Genomic DNA, 19,037 nt, shown 5'->3' on the forward strand with positions numbered 1-19,037 from the left:
CACGTGTGCCAAGTATATCTTCAAGGCATTGCTTTATGTAAACATGAATATGTCACATGTTTAAGAAGCATGTGTTTGAACCTGACTTTTTTGTTTTCAGCAGAGCGGCTTACTCTTTATAGAGAAGTAGCGCACAGCTACTGCCCTTTTTGAGGAGCTCCAAAGATATTTTCTCCAGGAGTTCTTGCACTCATGACAATTTGAGTATTTTGTGACGGGGGACCTCTTTTCTGTATCTAAACAGATGAAACTGCTGGGTGAATGCAGCGGCAGTATAGACTCAGTGAAAAGACTGGAACACAAACTGACAGAGGAAGAGGAGCATTTTCCAGGCTTTGTTAACCTGAACAGCACCGAAACCCAAACAGCTGGTGAGTGGATTGTGCTCAATTCAAGACAGAGTGAAGCAGAAGATCTTGAAGCACCTCGTTGCCCCCGAGTTCCACTGTGCCACTGACCTCATTCTACACTGGTCTATCCTGAGAACTTTCCTCCATGTTACAATGATCTCTGGGGACAGAGGGGGAGGTGAAAATAATCCCAGTGGTTTCTTTCCCATGTCCCATGTATTTTAAGGCGCCGTCTCTAATCACTAGTCAGGAATCTTCTGTGTGTGCTCTGTACACTCTCAGAGCTTTCCTGCAGAAGGAAACCAAGAGTTGAATGTTATCTTCACCCACTTTCATGTTTATTACTTCTTAAAGCTCCTTACAATGTTAAATCTTATGTAGTTAATATCTTTTCTCCATTATCATTAAAAATGCAGATAGAAAAAACACAGCCACCATACTGTTCTTTTTGTTTGTTTTTTTGGGGTTTTTTTGCGGTATGCGAGCCTCTCAGTGTTGTGGCCTCTCCCGTTGCGGAGCACAGGCTCCGGACGCACAGGCCCAGCGGCCACGGCTCACGGGCCCAGCCGCTCCGCAGCACGTGGGATCTTCCCGGACCGGGGCACGAACCCGCGTCCCCTGCATCGGCAGGCGGACTCTCAACCACTGCGCCACCAGGGAAGCCCCACCATACTGTTATTTACAGCTGATGGTAACAGAAATGCCCAGAGGCATTACTTTCTTTCTGTTGCTGTTTTAAAGTTAGCCACCCATGTAGGTTTCAGACATTTCCTAAACGTTCTCCATGGAGGACGATCCCTCGCCATCCTGTGCGTGTGCTGTCTTGCCAGGTGTGATTGACCGCTGGGAGCTCCTCCAGGCGCAGGCCCTGAGCAAGGAGCTGAGGATGAAACAGAATCCCCAGAGGCGGCAGCGGTTTCACTCGGACCTGGGCCGCGTTCTGACCTGGCTGCAGGAGACGGAGGACGACCTGGAACAGCTGCAGCGGCGGCAGCGCAGCACTGATATCCAGCCCATCGCGCTTCAGATCAAAAAACTCAAGGTAGCTACCCTTGGCCTTTCCCGCCGCGCAGGCCAGAGCGCTGCCACGTGGCGTGCCCGGTCAGATGAAACCACTAGCCCTGGCCTGTTGTGCAGTCACACGGCAGCGGGGGAATGGTCAGCACAACCGGACACGAACGCTTCCCCAGCCATCCCAGATCAGAGTGTTTATAGGAAGGCTTGGAAGGGTTGAGAGCTGGACTGCGTTGCAGAACCAGCCCCATGAAAATAATCATGATTTAATGAATTGGTAGCTAACAAATGACCAATTAAAGTTTCATGAAACATCCAGGTACCTCTGGGACCTAATTAACCTCTTTTAAAGGAAATACAGCTATGTCCAGGGTCCTACAAGTCTATATTTAGAGCTGGAGAGGAGTCCCCTCCCAGATCGTATACGTGTGAGCTTATGGAGACCTAAGGAAGCCACTTGACATTCTGGAATCAGCAGAACTTCTGAAATAGATTATAATAGTGGCAGAAGCAATTTTCGGTGAAATGAATCCAAGCAAACAAAACCCGTGGAGTAATCGCAGTAAAACACCTGACGTTTACATTTGATTTTGACCTGGATGGCAGTAGTGCACAAGATAACCTCTTCTAACTCCCTGTCTAGATCTTAAAAATCCTTCTCAGCCCAGCTATTGAAATGCATTGATACGTGGAGACTTTTGTAAACATACTGTGGATGGAGAGCTCACTTTCTTCTTAATAGGTCTCTTGGTCCTGCCTTTTTGTTTGGAGAGCGTCAAGCTGTGCTCTTCCTCAGAAGAGGAGGGCTACCGGGCCCTCCAGGCTCAAGGATTAACTGCCTTTGTTTCTCCCTGGTTTCTCTGTATGCTGTTTCTTTTGCGGTGCTGTATTTCTGGCTTGTTTTAGTTGTTTTGTTTTAAATTTTCAAACAGTGAAATGAGTCTTCCCCACAGATGCTCAAACTTCTTTTTTTGCCATACGCGGGCCTCTCACTGTTGTGGCCTCTCCCGTTGCGGAGCACAGGCTCCGGACGCGCAGGCCCAGAGGTCATGGCTCACGGGCCTAGCTGCTCCACGGCATGTGGGATCTTCCCGGACCGCAGCACAAACCCGCATCCCCTGCATCGGCAGGCGGACTCTCAACCACTGCGCCACCAAGGAAGCCCTCCCCCACTGTTTCTTAATCCCAATTCCTCAAACCCATGGCAACAATTCTGAAATTTTAACACATATTCTTTTTCCATATATATTCATGAAAAATGTGGATTTGTGTGTGCACATGTATTTTAAATTACATAAATGCTGTTTCGTCACCCATATAAATCTGTTTCTCTTTCACTTTATACCGTATTTTCTGAAGATTCATTCGCATCGTCAAGTATACATCTGATCCATCTCTTTTAATAGTGTGGTTCCCAGTGGTGTGCACCCACTGTATCATCCAGCCATCCTGCCAAGGCCAGTGTTAATGAATGTATCTTTTAATCTGGGTGAAGCACGTCCAAAGGTCTTGGACTATTTTTCTTTAGTATTTTTATCTTCCTTGTTTGATTGTTCTCCTTTCTCTTTGCAGGAGCTCCAGAAAGCTGTGGACCACCACAAGGCCATCATCCTCTCCATCAATCTTTGCAGCTCCGAGTTCACTCAGCCTGGCAGTGAGGAGAGCCAGGACCTGCAGGGCCGCTTGTCCCAGATGAATGGCCGCTGGGACCGCGTGTGCTCCCTGCTGGAGGAATGGCGGGGCCTGCTCCAGGACGCACTGATGCAGTGTCAGGTCTGTGGGGCTTTGGGCCGGCCATGCTCTGAAGTCAAACATTTCCAGTGTAGCTGAGTCTGTGACTTGATTTATCAAGATCACTAGGGGGATGCAGTTACTCTCCAAAGTCAGTATTTGAGTGAGATAACTTTGTGCCCAAAGTTTTCATTTTACTGGAGAATTTGTACATGTGACCAGGAGTTCAAAGACCCTACTTCTTTGCAGCTAACAAGAGACTATTCCCACACGTTTATCTCAGCCTCACCATTCCTCCTTCGACTCATTCTTTATTCAGTATTTCCTGAGCACATAGAAAGACATTTCTTGGACATCCAAGCGAGCATTACAAATATTTACTCATCCATTCAGACCACAGTTATTTGCCAGGTGTTTACAGATACTGCACTAGGCAGGCAGGATACAGCCCCAGCCTCTGCTTTTGTTGGGGAAGACAGACAATAAAAATGCAAATAAATGTTTAACCAAGCTACTCACAGATGTTGATGATAAGAGTAACCGAAAAAGGCACTTTGCGAAGGTGATTGGGGAAGTTCTATGGATGTTTGAGCTGATTCTTGGAAAGATGTTGCCATGAAGGAGGTCAAGCAGATGGCAAGTCCCAGAAGCAGGAAAGGGCTTAGTGTCTTCAAAGACAGAAGAAAGGCCAGTGTGATCAGAGAGCAGTCAGAGAGGAAGGAAGGGATGAGAAACATCTGGGAGGTCGTCAGGAAGCAGATCGTGCAGGGCTTGGTGGGTCCTGGCCAGGAGTTTGGGTTATAATCTGAGCAGGATGGGAAGCCTGTTTCCCAGGATTATAGGTGCCCCGGGAGTAATAATAGCTCCTTGAAAGCAGGTACCCAAGCTGTGGTTTCATCCCTGCACTGCCTCCCAGTACAGCACCTCCCACGTTGGAGATCTTCTGTAACTATACCTTGAATAAATGAACACATAGCCTTCAAAGGTGGGAAGATTTGAATACAGGAGGAAGATAAAGGAGCAGAGCTGCTTCCCTCGACATAGTATTATAGCCCTAGAAATTAAGCATTTTGATGCCAATTTTCCTTGTGTCTAGTTTTTCCCTCGAGTAATAAATTAGATGCTTTTGGTAAGAGCATGAACTCAGATAATTATGACAGCTCTAGTGCCTTCCTTAGAAAGGAGTTGTGTATAAGATCTCAAAACCAACGGTAGGAATTGTAAAGCATGGATATTTAAGCTATGAGGGAAAGAAAAATATCTCATTCAAAATGATTTTATGCTCCATGTTTTTTTTAGGATTTCCATGAAATGAGTCATGGTTTGCTTCTCATGCTTGAGAACATTGACAGAAGGAAAAATGAAATTGTGCCGGTTGATTCTAACCTTGATGCAGAGATACTTCAGGACCATCTCAAACAGCTTACGGTAAGATGTGTGGACTTGGACAGCATCTGGTTATGTTATAGTTGGTACTACTTATTTACTTTTTACGTTATAATCTCTTAGTCTTTCTTTACCCCTCATGATTTCCCATCTCTGTGAAGCAAACATATACATAGAAGATGATATCTATTAGCTCTAGAATCTGGTTCTAAAGCCATTTGCTCATCTAAAAGTCTCAGACGGTCTTCATCTTAATTAGCTTGTTTTTATCAAGGCAGCTCTTTGGCAGATTACACTTGTTTTTGTTTGTTTGTTTGTTTTTCTGCGGTATGCGAGCCTCTCAGTGTTGTGGCCTCTCCCGTTGCGGAGCACAGGCTCCGGACACGCAGGCTCAGCGGCCATGGCTTACGGGCCCAGCCGCTCCGCGGCATGTGGGATCTTCCCGGATCGGGGCACGAACCTGTGTCCCCTACATCGGCAGGCGGACTCTTAACCACTGCGCCACCAGGGAAGCCCTACATTTGTTTTTAATTTTAACTGTATGTGTTGAATCTACATCCCAAGAATATATTGGGTAGCTGATAATTAAAGGAATTAGAATAGAGACCGCTAAGACTTCTTAAGAAGAATTAAGTACACGGATTCAACACTAACCTGAGCACCAAGTTTTCTGAAAGCTAAGACAACAAGGGAAACATGATAAGTTAAATGATTTTTATTACCTGACAAAAAGGAAACAAACCAATTCTCAAGGAGCAAGAAACTTTTTCTAGTATTAAATTCAAAAGGAAATTTACAGGATTTCTGTATAGATTCTTATAAAAAGAACTTTGGACAATATAATGTACAGTGTACTTAAGTGATTTTATAGAAGATAAAGAAGCATATTTGAGTTCCATTAGGAGAAAACGATTTGCATTTTGTCACTTTCTGTATTTTTAAAATGCTGTTTCTTAACATTTAGCACTCGCACAAACCTAACAGAATTGTCAGCCTTTTAGTTCAGTATCATAAAGGTCTTAGAAACCAGGAGGAAATAGCTCTGCAGCTGAATTTTTACTAGACTTTTGACCTCAGACCTTAAGTTGTGAGTGATGAATCACCATATATCTTTTTAAAAATCTTGAATAGATACCTGAGTATACCTCCACATACTTGAGTTTTTCTATATTTATATGTTAATGTTTTACTTCTCTTTTTAAAAGAATAGTTTATGTCTCATTTGCGTAACACTTTATATTTTAAATACTTCAACATACATTCACCAGTTTGAACCTCCCAGTAGTACTTACTGTGGACCCGGCAGGAATTAATGTCATCACTTTACCAAATGAGAAAACTGAGATCAGAAAGATTCAGGGGTCTTATAGGATACATTTTGGCAGAGGCAGGATTAGAACAGAGGTCGCTGATTCCCAAATGTCACGGGCTGCTGTGTCCGTCCTTGAGTGAGCACAGCATTCTGAAGCTCAGATCTGATTGTCCACTAAGTTAAAGTGATGCCATTGTGCACCTTTGGAACTTCCTCGAATTATTGAAAATTCTTAGAAAAATATTTCTTATGATATTCGTAGCAAATAAGGCATGAGCTCTTGGAATCCCAGCTCAAAGTGGCCTCACTGCAAGACATGTCTCGCCAACTATTGGTGAACGCTGAAGGCACAGACTGTTTAGAAGCCAAAGAAAAAGTGCATGTGATTGGAAATCGGCTCAAACTTCTCCTGAAGGAGGTCAGTCGTCATATCAAGGAGCTGGAGAAGTTATTAGACATGTCAAGCAGTCAGCAGGTAAGCTCTCAACAGACGTCATTGTGTAGCATGTCCTACAGGAGACCAAACAAGCATCATCTTTATCCATTTTAGAGACTCTGAATGCAGTACTTGTGAGACTAGAGTGTCCCCTCTCAATCACTGCTCTTATAAGTCTGGCTCAAAATTAAAAAGTAACTCAAAAACTTTTATAATAGGACACTACTTTTGATTCTGTTACATCCAGAAAACCTCCTGTAATTGTTACTGCTAACACTATTACCACCACTACTGTGGCATTTTATTTTACCCAGTTTAAGAATTCATGTGCTTTCAGCAACACTGCGAGAGTAGGTCACAACCAATTGTTGCATATGAGTTTCATATTCAAACCTTAGAAGGTATGAAGTCTCCTTAGCTGGCGGTTAAATCATACAAAATGTTCAATGTTCACTTTTATTTGTTTATCTATTTATTTGTTTATCTGTTATTTATTTTTAAATGTACTGCATCGTGGTAATATTGTTGGTTTTAAGAAATGCATTTGCAGGTAAGATTTCAAACATTCAATTGTGAGATCCTGTTACGAACACACAAACATGTTGCGGGCAAAAGAATCACCTACTCACAATAACAGCGGTGCCAGCAACAATAGTTTCTCTGATGCTACAAGGCAGGCTCCTGGGTGACTGACAGTCTTTCGTTTCTAACTCAAATGATTTGGGTTAGCTCTCCCGCCTGAGCACCCTGCAGCTGTAAGGCAGATTCCTTTACCCCCTTCACTTCAACCCATTCTCCCGTCCATGTCATTAAGAAATAATAAAGCTCCAAGCGGCCCAGTGATAACAAATCTCCACCTGTATTTTCCAGAAGGGCCAAACTCACAACCTGGAAAGCCCAACACACTAGAAGTATTAGGCTCTGTTCTTCCTGCGGTCATCTGATTCTGTTTTTCCCAGGGAATGGGTTGAGGGATAGATAGGGACGGGGTGGGAAGCACTTGCAGATCACAAAGCCATCGTGGCTCTGGGACATGGAATCATTAAGAGAATCTATTTCCCACGTAGGATTTGTCTTCCTGGTCTTCTGCTGATGAACTGGACACCTCAGGATCTGTGAGTCCTACATCAGGAAGAAGTAGCCCAAACAGGCAGAAAACGGTAACTTTCCACTGGTCATTTTCAGTTGGCCCACGGGAGGGACCACTGGGGCGTGACAGTCTTGGTACCTCACGCAGCGTCCACGGGCTCTCCCCTTGCAAAGCAGGAGTCCCCCTACAACGTGGGGTTGTCACACAGTGACGCAGAGAAGCTCTGTTTCCTCAGCCCTGCCTCAAACCCTCCCCACACGCACTCAGGAATGGAAAGAGCAGTTCTGTTTTTCAAAAGAATCAGGTTCAACGTTTGGTTGGTATGCAGGGAGGCAGATTATTTTTCGTGCTCACAGGGCCATCTCTAGAGCAGTGCTCCCTTGTCCCTTTGGTGGCCCCTCCCTTCAAACCCCCTCCGCCACAGTCCACCCAAAAAAAAGTAGGCTCCACTTAAAAGGGTGCCTCAGCCAGAGGTGGACAAAACTGCGAGCATCTCATGAGACCATTGAGTTTATAGGACAAATGGAGGTTCTGTTGACCCTCAAGCAGAGATACTCCCGAAGGTGGTCTTGAAGGTTTGGGGGCGATCGCATTGCCCCCAGAGTGGCAACAACTCAAGGTGACTCACCCGCCAGGCCTGTCGGGGGGCTGTCTCACTGGCACACAATGAGGAGAAAAAGACCAATTTGACCCCTGCTACCCTCTCTACCTTGATTTCTCTGTGTAATTAGAAGCTTGTTTTCCGTTTTGTTACTTTTTTTGGTCTGGCTTTATGATTATATTCATTTTTATTATCATTCCATTTTCCTTAGTTTTTAGAAGTATTGGTTTCATTTGTACTTTTCTTGTTATAAACACTTAAGTTCTATGCTGGTAAATGTTATTATCTTTGTAGGATTGTTTTTTACTACATTCACTAGTTTCCTATAGATCCTAGTTTAAGAATGTGAAGGAATACTGGCTTTTCGAGTCAAATTTTAGGTTTAAGTTAAATAAAACTTGAGTACTTAACTTGTTGGGTCTTCATCACTCTCCACAGAATAATCTCACACTGCCATTATTTTTAATCTACCAAGAATTTTAATATTGTTCTAAAAGATGAAAAATATGTAAGGTATATTTGAAATACATGGCACGGCGTATTGAATTTTTTATTTATTATAAGTAAATATACAGAGATTTTTGGCTAGTGTGGAGCCATTTGTGTTTCTACCATGAAAAGTGAGGGAAATATACCCATTGTGGTGTGAATGCGCAAACCGCCGTGTTTCTTCGATGATGTATAATATAGATGTAAATTGATTTCACTTCTTCAACAAAAGAAAAGCCAGTTTCCTTGATTCATGGGTACTGATCATTTCATTTGATTTGTATTTCCTTTGCTGAACTTTTAGTTCAGTTTTCATCAGTAGCTTGTCTTTATTTGCCTGGACTGAACATTCTTCTTTCTTTACCCCTGTTCATTGCAAACAGCCACGAGGCAAATGTAGTCTCTCACAGCCTGGACCCTCTGTCAACAGTCCACATAGCAGGTACCTTATTCTCCTGGTTTCCACACTGTTCTAGAACTCCAAGAGGATGATGAAAATTGTCCAGAATTTAGGTAGGCCTATATCTGGTCTGCCTCAGGGTAGTTGAGAAACTACTCATTTAGGTCCACACCCTTGCCTAACAAATTGGAAGAGACTTTTCTAAGTGGGACGTACAAGAAAATCTCAGCGCGTAAAATATTTGGACCCCATCAAAATTTTGTTTAACTGTACCTAGGCCATCTGGGACTCTTCATCCAATGTTTTTTTATTCTGTGTGCTCGTAAAGATTCGATATCACTGATGTCACAGCTCAATTTGATTCATGGCAGAATTTTATCATCCTCTTTATTTCTAGATTTTACAATAAGTCAGGTAATAGATCAGTGAATTATTTTACCATTCCCAGAACCCACACATCTGAATAAAATATACTAACACCCCCAGCTTTTTATTTTATTTTTGTGTTTTATCCAGATTGTGGGTTTTGGATTCTCAAAATGGCAAGTCCTAATTTGGTATTACTTAAAATTTATAAGCCCCTTCTCTCTTCTGCTTATCCTAAAATTTCTCTCCGGCCAGCACACTCAGTCACTCACCTTCCTGACACTTGGCGAGCTCTTTCACTCTGGAAACGAGAGCAGTCAGTGCCCCCGCCCCCTCGGGGACCTCCAGAGAGCCTCACAGCTGCCACTCTGCTTTCTGCCTGGCTTCCAACAATCCCTGTCTCTGCAGTTAGCAGTGCTTTGCCTTCTTCGTTGTCGGTGTGATGTCTGTGCTCCCTGGCCCTTCCACTAATCAGTTCATGTTTCCCCAGACAACTTTCTAAAAATGGAAATACTGTCCTTGGAAGCAGCTTCCTTGCTCCAATCATGAGCAGTTCACTGTTAAAGTAGTTTGCCCCTCTGGAAACTTACCACCACTGAGCCGGAATCCCAATTCCTGGAAGGAGGGTGGGGCATGAGGAAGCGTAAACAAGCCCTGAGTAATAGTTTTAGCTTTCCAGCTGTGTGAGGAAGGGGCTGGCCTTTGCATCTGGTTTCCACCCAGCTGCAGTAATGCAGAACGGATTTTGATGTGATTTCTGGTTTTAAGCTTCCCTCCGCTATGTTTTGCTTTTTTTTTTTTCTTTCCCTTTGGTTTGGTTTGAGGACAATTTTGTGGGGCTTTTTTTTTTTTGTCCATAACAAAATATCAGTAATGAAACATGAATGGAGAAAAACTCACAGGGGTTTTTGAAGGTAATGACGGGCTTCTCCAGGTGCTCTGATTTTTGCTTAGCCCCCGACGAGAAAAGGCTTCGTGTACTAGAGGCAGATCACTGCTTTATGTAGTACGTCTGCTCACCACAAACTGCTGATGTGCCGTGAACAGAGATGGGGCACGTCCCCATAGCGTTCCTTCAAGGACACCAGAGAGCCATTCTGTGGTTGGCATAAATGATGGTGATGAGAAGGGAGAAAGCTCTTATGTTATTATGCGACGTCAATAGCAACCACAGCTCGGTTCCCGGATTTCCCCGATTCTTTCAGACAGTCACACGGCCTTCTGAAATGTCAAAGGCCTCGTTTCTCAGGGCAGCAACTGCTTCAATATTGTCTCTTACTGGGGCTTTGCAGCTCGGACAGCTACGTTCTCACTGTGACGTCCGCAAGGCGCCTTTCAGCTCCGCTCTGTCCAGCACTGGTTCTGAGCATCTTTCTGAGCACACAGCATGATGTTTACTTTGCTGCTTCCAGGACCTGGAATACAAACGATCTTCACCTGAATGGCCACCTTCGGCAAACAGCTTGGCAGACGGGTTGTGGTTGAACGTTCTTGGACTTCTTAACTCCTGGGCACGTCTGTTCGGGGTGCGCCCACGTGGGCAATGACACGGAGAGTCTGCTGGGAAAGAATTGACTTCACTCACAATCCAGGCCGTCACGGTGTCCTTTACATTGAGACTTGAGATGACCTTGCGTTTGATCTTGCACTGGTCCGGCAAACTTGAAAGGTTATTGCAAAAGCACAGTTTAGAATGTTGGCCCCAGCAATCTGCAATGGGAACATCTTAGGCATATATTCTTCCTGAGAGGAAAGAGGCTGGGTTGAAAGAAACTGGGTATTAGGTTGAAGGGAGGGCTCGTATATTATTTTTGTGGTTTAAAGTCAAATATTAATCATATCAGTTACTTGCCTGCTGTATATTTCATATTGATTCTACAGCTGCCGTTCTGTGTTCTCTTACATAATATTCTAAGCCTACGTATGGATTGATGCCAGTGTTTACAGAACACCTACTGTGTTTAGGCCCTCGGCCCACAAAACTAATACAGTATGGTTCCTGTCATAAAAGACTTGCAATATGTCATAATCTAGAGATCCCCTAAATCAATTACAAGGAGCTTCCCAAGACTCCTTAAAGTTCTAAACATTTGAAAAACATAAAGTATACGTTCATAATAACAATCCACAATTTCTTTTTTTGCGGTACGCGGGCCTCTCCCTGTTGTGGCCTCTCCCGTCGCGGAGCACAGGCTCCGGACGCGCAGGCTCAGCGGCCGTGGCTCACGGGCCCAGCCGCTCCGCGGCATGTGGGATCTTCCGGGACCGGGGCACGGACCCGCGTCCCCTGCATCGGCAGGCGGACTCTCGACCACTGCGCCACCAGGGAAGCCCCACAGTGGGGCTTTTGCGTGTACACCAGGGCCTAACGCTAAACACCATTCAGTTTCTTGTGGAATTTTTTTTCCAAGTCTTTTCTGTCGAACTCCACCCTGGGGATTTATTTATTCAAAGCTCTCAAAGCACCTCAGCCTAAAACAGCCTTGCCCCTGGGGCAGGCTGGACACCCAGGCTGAGGACAGGTACAGCGTAAGGCTCCACTATGTTTCTTTTATATTTTGAGGTCTGCATTCCCAGTGTTTCCCGGGACCAAGTCAGACACTTTAGAAAATGCATCACCTCTTTGAAAGCACTGCTATAAATCAGGAATATTTCCTTGGAAGGAAAGGCTGAATCCAGCAAAATCCCTAAGGTTATGTGTCATCACACCCTTGCTTTAATAATACAGATAAATAAGAATGATAAGTTGCCGACATTTATTTAGCACTTAGCGTGTTCTAAGCACCATGCTAAGCGTTGTATATCTGTTACCTCATTTAACCCTCCCAACGTGTTCATTCCCAATTTTACAGACAAGGACACCAGGGATTAGAGGCATGAAGATGTAGAATTTTTTTTTAATTCAATTTTATTTATTTTTTTATACAGCAGGTTCTTATTAGTCATCCATTTTATACACATCAGTGTATACATGTCAATCCCAGTCTCCCAGTTCATCCCACCACCACCACCACCCGCCACCGCTTTCCCCCCTTGGTGTCCATACGTTTGTTCTCTACATCTGTGTGAAGATGTAGAATTGGAAACCAGGTCTCTCTGACTCTGGATCCTAGCTTGTTAACCACTCCTCCTCCATTAGGGCTCCTAATGGGTGGGGTACTTTAAACAACAGTTCCAGGGCTTGGGCTACCATGGGTTGCCTGAGATAGCTTAGGACCAGCCAGAATGTTCATCTTGGAATAAAGAGAGGCAAATCCTAAGTTGACCCTGGGAATTTGTCTTCTGAACCACATATCCAGGGAATAAAGACCATTCACACAGGAACAGGCAACACGATCGTAGACAACCTGATATTTCCTGACAAAAAATTTCTGTTCTTCTACTGCCAGTGTTTGCTAACAAGTAGCAAAATGAATTGAAAGTGTCTTTTCATTTGTATAAATGATGTACGCACACAATTAACTCATTTTATTTCCTTGATGATGTAAAATTTTTGAGATGAGTCACACTCCACGTGCACACTCTTTAGGCTTCTCACAACCCTTGGCCAGACTTTCTTTCCTGTGGTGTGTTCGTATGTGCGGCCCCCTCCCCTATAGCCATCTTCTCCCACAACTGTACGTATTTTAGGAAAGAGATGAAACAACACCTGGGCAATTATTTACCCCCAGATTTGAATGAGTGAGGGGAGTGAGAAAGATAATAAAATAAATATTCACTTGTAGAGAATAAGCATGTTTTTGCTGGACAGGATTACCTGAAATATCTCCATTGATTAAGTTCCTTAAGTAAGTTCACACGTTTAGTTTTCTCTATCGACACCATCTCTACCGCATCTATTTGTGGAATAAGGCCATTGGAAAGTGATGAGTGGCGGCTCAGTGAGATGTCTTTGTTCTTCCCCTTGTCAAATTTCCCAAGACTTGAAACTTACGTGATTTTAGGTCCGTAGATTAAATAGTAAAAGTACCCTTTTACTTAGTATCATTAACCTGTTAGTACTAGAAACTCTAGAACAGGTTTACCCTAAGCGGAAGCAACTTTGGGCTTATTGAAACCTTGGTAATTGCCCCAGGCGGGTGGCATTTTTTTTCAGTAGAACAGTTGGACATTTCCAAGACCAGTCAACTGCATGGAAGCTCACTAAGGACTGTGTGTTCTCTTTGTCTCTATCTCAGCCCATTATTTCTCCCCAGGTAGGCATTCTTCAACATTAGAAAGCACACGCTAATTAAATTTTAATACGGAATGCTCTGATGCTGTTAAATGTGCCATGTCCTTCAGCAGACTCCGCAGCCTCTGAGCCCGTATTCCAAAGATGGTGACCTTTCTAGCTTTTCTCAGGAGTGGACTAGTCAGTGTGTAGCCCTTGATCTTCGGCTTTATTGTTCAAAGAAGCTAATAATTGACAAAGAGGGGCTATTCAGCTCTGTCAGTCAGATTGTTACTATCAATTATATGCATAACTCTGCCCATCACTAATGTCCTTAAGTGTCTCCTAAAGAAAAAGAGTCAGTTAGAAATCTCCCTTATTTTATTTAAACACCAAATAATAAACGTGGAGCTCTCTTTTGTGCTTCTGTTATAACTCAGACAGGTGACAGGTGGAGAGTATTTTTTTCCAGGGCATATATTCAGGTCAAGCAAAAGATGTATTGAAGGAAGATTCAATCCAGAGCTCATGGGTAACTATCCCTTCCTTCTCCAGACGCTTAAACTGCTGAACTCATAAACTGTTAGAACCAAAAAGATTTTATGATGTTAATGCATCTTCATCTTTTCAAAGGAGAAAACTGAAGGCCAGAGAGACTAAATTACTTTCCCACGATTGTACAACTGCCTCAAAACAAAATGCCCTCGTATCCATATTCTGACTTGATGATCTGTGTCATACTGCGAAGCTTTATGGTTAGAGGCCTTTATTTTAGACATGAGGAAACCACTCACCTCCAAGTATTTTAGGATACAAGTATTGTCTTCTTTGCTTCTATATGTGAGATACGTGTGACATAAATATGACCTGGATGCCCTTCATTTATGTCACCAAACAACAAAACATAACAGAGAGCACAGTAGGCAGGGACTCTGGAACCCTGAGTTCCGGCTAGAGCTCTTCCTTTAGTGGTGGGTTTTGGGCCGATTTACTCTATTTATAAAGCTCAAGTTCTGGGAGTTAAAATACCAGAGTTGAAATCTTAATTTGCCGCTTGCTAGCTGTATAATCTTGAGCTGGTTCCCTTACTTTTCTGTGCCTCATTTACATCGGCTCTGAAATGAAGGTGACGAGCGCGCTGAGGACTGTTGTGGGAATTAAGTGAGAGAACCCAAGACAAATGCTTTTGTCGCCCAGCAGTTAGAGGATCAAATGTGAACGCTCCTTAGCTCTTTGCCTACAGAAGTAAAGATGGATTAGATACTCTGTAAGGCCTTATCTCAACACAAACATTTTACAACTAGGTGCACTAGAGAAGTTTCTATTTAACAGGTATGTGACATAACTTCTTTTATGCTTTAATATATCATCACAAAATACACAGTTTGTCCTGTTCAGCCCTTTGGGAACAACTCATTGGTCTTAGCATAGGACAGTTAATCAGTTTGACCACTAGATGGCGATTGAACTCTTGTGGCCTCCCAGTTGGCAGACTCTTCACCCTGACCAATCAGTAGAAGACGTAAAATGTATAAACAGAACTTGCAAGTTGGAAGACCGTTTAGTCTAATTTGAAGGATTTGAAGAAGAGCTTGTAGCATAGAGGTGAAGTGAGCTGTTCAAGGTTTGTAGACCAGAAAAACACAGCCCCAGTTCAGGCCAGGGATTTGTTTTTCATCACACTTCGAGCTGCAGTAGAAATAGTATGGTACGTGGCTGCTCAGGGCTTCTCGGGGCCAGTCTGGTCCGTTCGTCTCACGTATTTCTTGGTAGTTTAATGAAGGAGTTTTGAGTAGTCCCTCTGTTGCCTTTTAAGGGGATTATGTCTGGTTTTTATTTTAACATTTATTTTCTTTGGTGTCACTCCTTATCCCTCCCTGATACCAGTGTAATCTGTCTTCAGAAATTAATGGCTAATAACGTAGCTGGAGACATAGTGTTTTCTTATGAGAGAAACGTACAGAGTAACCAGTACAGTTTTCACACCTTCGTATTTCTCCAGTGGCCTCACGTTCAATGTTCTTACCATTAAACCATTAGAGAATTCCTACTAGGTGTGGGGCAGTGGGTCCACTTGTACACGTATTCTTTTTGCTTCTGCAGTGTTGTGTGTGTATATGTACAAAATTCCTCCTGTAGATAACATTGCTTTCCTCATCTTTTCCACTAGTAGCAAAACATTCATGGATGCTCACAAAGAGAAAACAGTGCCCCCTACTGAGAACCTACTTCCATTTTCAACATTTCCCAGGCAGTCTTCCTTACGAATTCTGAAATTCATTGTTCCTCTCTAAGGCACTGTTTCAACGTAGATGCGGAAATTAAAGTAGATAGGAGAACTTGGAACTTGGAACTTCCCAAATTCACAGAGCTAGGGATAGAAGGGTCAGCCTGGGATGGGTGTCCTTCAGCACCAGGGATCTGTAGACTGGCTCCACTGTCATCCTTGTTCTTACAGCTTTGGAACCCACTAATGTCAGTGCCAGTTGCTGATTCAGTGCAAGATGAAACCAGGGTATACACTAAGAATAATTCAACCCTGTGGGTCTGTGCAAAATGACCGCAGCTGTTCTTGTCTTGCTGCATGGACTTTGGCACATCCAGGACGGCTAGATGGGAGGGATGCCTTGTATCGTCCCGACAGCAACTAATTTTGCCTGATATTCTTAAACCAAAAACCTACTGCATCAAACATCCACATTTTAATGATCCCGGATCTACTTCATTTATGCTGGTAGAGTGTGTGTGGAGCAGTTTTCTTTGTTGATGGAAAATGTTTTACCAAATTGCGGGGTGGAATTTGAACCCAATTAGTTACCTTTAGTTGACTAAATGTCGATTTTTCATCAGTGCATTTTCCAGACAGCGCTTCCTTTGGTGGTGGGGAGATTACCTGGGTTTACTGGCAACTAGTTGCCAGGTTGGGTTGTGTTCAGCCTGACCCTTTAGCTTCCAGGAAGGTGAGGAAGCATAAAGCAGCGTCCATCCAACATTTGAGATATTTGAGTCATTGATGTCGATTCTTCTCTCAGGTCCATAAAAGGTGGCTCCGATTCCTCCCTTTCTGAGCCTCGGCCAGCCCGGTCCGGCCGAGCCTTCCTGTTCAGAGTCCTCCGAGCGGCTCTTCCTCTTCAGCTTCTCCTGCTGTTCCTCATTGGGCTCGCCTGCCTAGTACCAATGTCACAGGAAGACTACAGTTGCGCCCTCTCCAACAATTTCGCCCGATCATTCCACCCCATGCTCAGATACACCAATGGCCCTCCTCCACTCTGAGCCAGGCGGTGCCATCTGCAGCAGTGCTGGTAGCATGAGGGGATTCGGCCAAGGGCAATCCCAAACTGGCAAAGAGAGGACCTGAATCTTGGCGGATGCCCTCGGTGCGGCAGCTGTAGCGCACCTCCGTATCCCCTGTGTGCACATCATGGCTTCGGAGGTGATGATAAACGATGACAGGAAGGGAGCAAATAGATGCAGACGGTCTGGAAGATACTCTGTGTGAAACTGAGCCTCAGCACTAAAGAGATTCGGGACCTCCACTGTTCCCTGGACAAGTGACCTCTGGGCCTTTGGTGCATGCTGTGCACACCCAGGGACTTCCGGAGACCATGTGGGCAGCTTCCCCACGGTGCGCTCCGTCCCCTCAATAAATGATGCTACCTGAGCACCATGTCGGCATCCAACAACCTATCCGTCAACCAGTGCTGAAGAGCTTTGAGAACCTTGTAACATACGGTTTTTAAGAGCTTATGTGACAGCTTTTTTACCTTGTTTTTCTTTGGGGCATGATGTTCTAACCTTGCTTTAGAAGCACATGCTGTAAATCTAAAAGGCACTTTTTTTAAAGGTATAAAGAAAAATTGGATGTAATAAAATCATGGGAGGCTTTATGTGGAAGAAAAAGTCGAATGTTATAGTAAAAAAATGATATTTATGTATGTACAGTTTGCTAAAGCCACATTTTGTTTGTATCCATTTCTTTGCATTTATTATAGAGATTATGAAATATTTTGTCTGTGCTTTTTTTCTCCGTAAAGAAATGATTCTACATTTCCCTGTTAAGCAGGCACTTATCAGAACGCAACCTAAATGATCATTTTTGGTGGAATAAATGAAGCTGAAACATAAGTATATATTAAAGGAAAAGGATGAATAGAGGTAGTGTGTATTTAGACATAGAGGACTCCGGATAATTCCTTCTTCCTTCTCCTTCCACAGCCAGTCACATCTCACAGACTCTTGCTTCCCAGCATCTTTCGTATTCTCCTTTCTTTTCTGTTCTCATTGCACAATTGGAAGAACCTCCTATAATCTCCTGACTGAGGCCCCTTCCATCCCAAGGGTACCAAAAAGCCATGTGAATACCCCTGGAGCATTCTTCTGGTCAGGTCCCTTCTTTGCTCCAAAATCTTCTGTTTTCATTGTCTAGCAGAGGAAATACAGTTGTAGTCAATCATTCGAGTCCAACTACAATCAGATTTTATTCTGTCCCTCCAATCTTGCCAGCTAGTGCCCCTCATGGAATTGTTTGGCGCTTGTGGCATTTTAATCCACCATTTAATAATTGGAGGGAGAGGATTTATATGAAGTCCACATTTCAGGTTTCTCTTGAGAATGGAAAACTCATGTGTCCTGGACACACATTCCCACGTGACAATAATTGCTGGAGTGACATGGCTGCTGTCCCTTGAAGAATAGGAGACAGTTACTACATTTGCATGACTATCCTATCAGCCTCTCTCATCACCTGTACCAGCCTAACTCCCAGAGGTATTTAGTTTACAAATCCTGCTCTAAATTGAGAATTTAAACCAAACTGGGGTACTCAGAATTACCTGGAACTGCCTTCCATAGTTTCCATGATGTTCATAGCCTGAGTGCCTTCTCAGCCAAGTGTCTCGAGGTTGTTTAGGCTTTCTGATTTCTGGACTCACTGCAGACCTTCTAAGTCAATCTGCTCAGGGAAGATCAGAGTTGAGATGTTCTTTTCTAAAGACGACAAACCTGTGTGTAACGTTTCCTGTCTTCCTGCTTCTGGAAAGGCTGTGAGCAGTGGTGGAGACTGGAGTTGAAGGATGCCCGGCACCCTCATCTGAGATGGTCCCTCTTCAGGCCTGGCTCTTCCCTCGCTTCCCTGTCACCCCGGCTCCAAATACCTGGAGGTCCTGGTCTTGCTTCTAGAGCAATCCAGCCCTTCAAGAGACACACATTGCCATGTTACGGAAACCACCACACAATGAGACATCGGTCCTGGTGGAGGCCAGCACAAGGACACTTCAGAGCCACTTCTCCACGTGGCAATTAACTGACTACGCATTTCCCATCACTGAAAAATCAAATGTTAAATGTGGCTGAGAAAATAGCGCGGCTTTGATTAGGAAAAACTCTTAGAGTCCCATTTGTGCCTTTCTAAAACCCCTGTGAAACACTCAACAGAAGGCAAAACGTGCATTTCTTATTAAATTTTTTGAAGACTTAAACAAAAGAACATTGGAACAGGACAGAAGTAGGAAGCCCCGGTGAGTGTAAGCATTAAAGCCGTGAGATACTGGCTTTCCCCAGATGATAACACACGAGTCTAGCGAGGACCGAGCCAGCCACAGAAGAGACTAGGGTTTCTGTCTAGAGCTCACACAGTCTCCCGTGCTTAATGAGGGAGGGGACACGGTACCATTAGGAGCATCCTCGCCTGTGCCTGCAGCTTCCCAGGCA

At 44.0% G+C, this 19,037-nt stretch overlaps 1 protein-coding gene across 18 annotated transcripts in view; it reads left to right on the forward strand.

The window, feature by feature from the left end:
• The window catches only part of SYNE1 (spectrin repeat containing nuclear envelope protein 1), a 457,069-nt gene extending 439,733 nt beyond the window's left edge, over positions 1-17,336 (forward strand). For 13 of the 18 annotated variants that reach the window (XM_032650745.1, XM_032650724.1, XM_032650725.1 and 10 more), the window contains 8 exons: positions 245-371; positions 1,181-1,392; positions 2,937-3,137; positions 4,395-4,523; positions 6,056-6,268; positions 7,297-7,389; positions 8,793-8,851; positions 16,361-17,336. In XM_032650745.1, coding sequence (XP_032506636.1) covers positions 245-371; positions 1,181-1,392; positions 2,937-3,137; positions 4,395-4,523; positions 6,056-6,268; positions 7,297-7,389; positions 8,793-8,851; positions 16,361-16,601 — 1,275 coding nt within the window. In that variant the 3' untranslated portion in view covers positions 16,602-17,336. The remainder of the gene's footprint in view (positions 1-244; positions 372-1,180; positions 1,393-2,936; positions 3,138-4,394; positions 4,524-6,055; positions 6,269-7,296; positions 7,390-8,792; positions 8,852-16,360) is intronic. The other 5 variants (XM_032650730.1, XM_032650726.1, XM_032650727.1 and 2 more) reach the window with 4 other exon arrangements.
• The last annotated feature ends 1,701 nt before the right edge of the window (positions 17,337-19,037 follow it).

The sequence above is a fragment of the Phocoena sinus genome, chromosome 12 (genome assembly GCF_008692025.1).
Source record: "Phocoena sinus isolate mPhoSin1 chromosome 12, mPhoSin1.pri, whole genome shotgun sequence".
In the NCBI taxonomy this organism is placed as follows: domain Eukaryota; kingdom Metazoa; phylum Chordata; class Mammalia; order Artiodactyla; family Phocoenidae; genus Phocoena; species Phocoena sinus.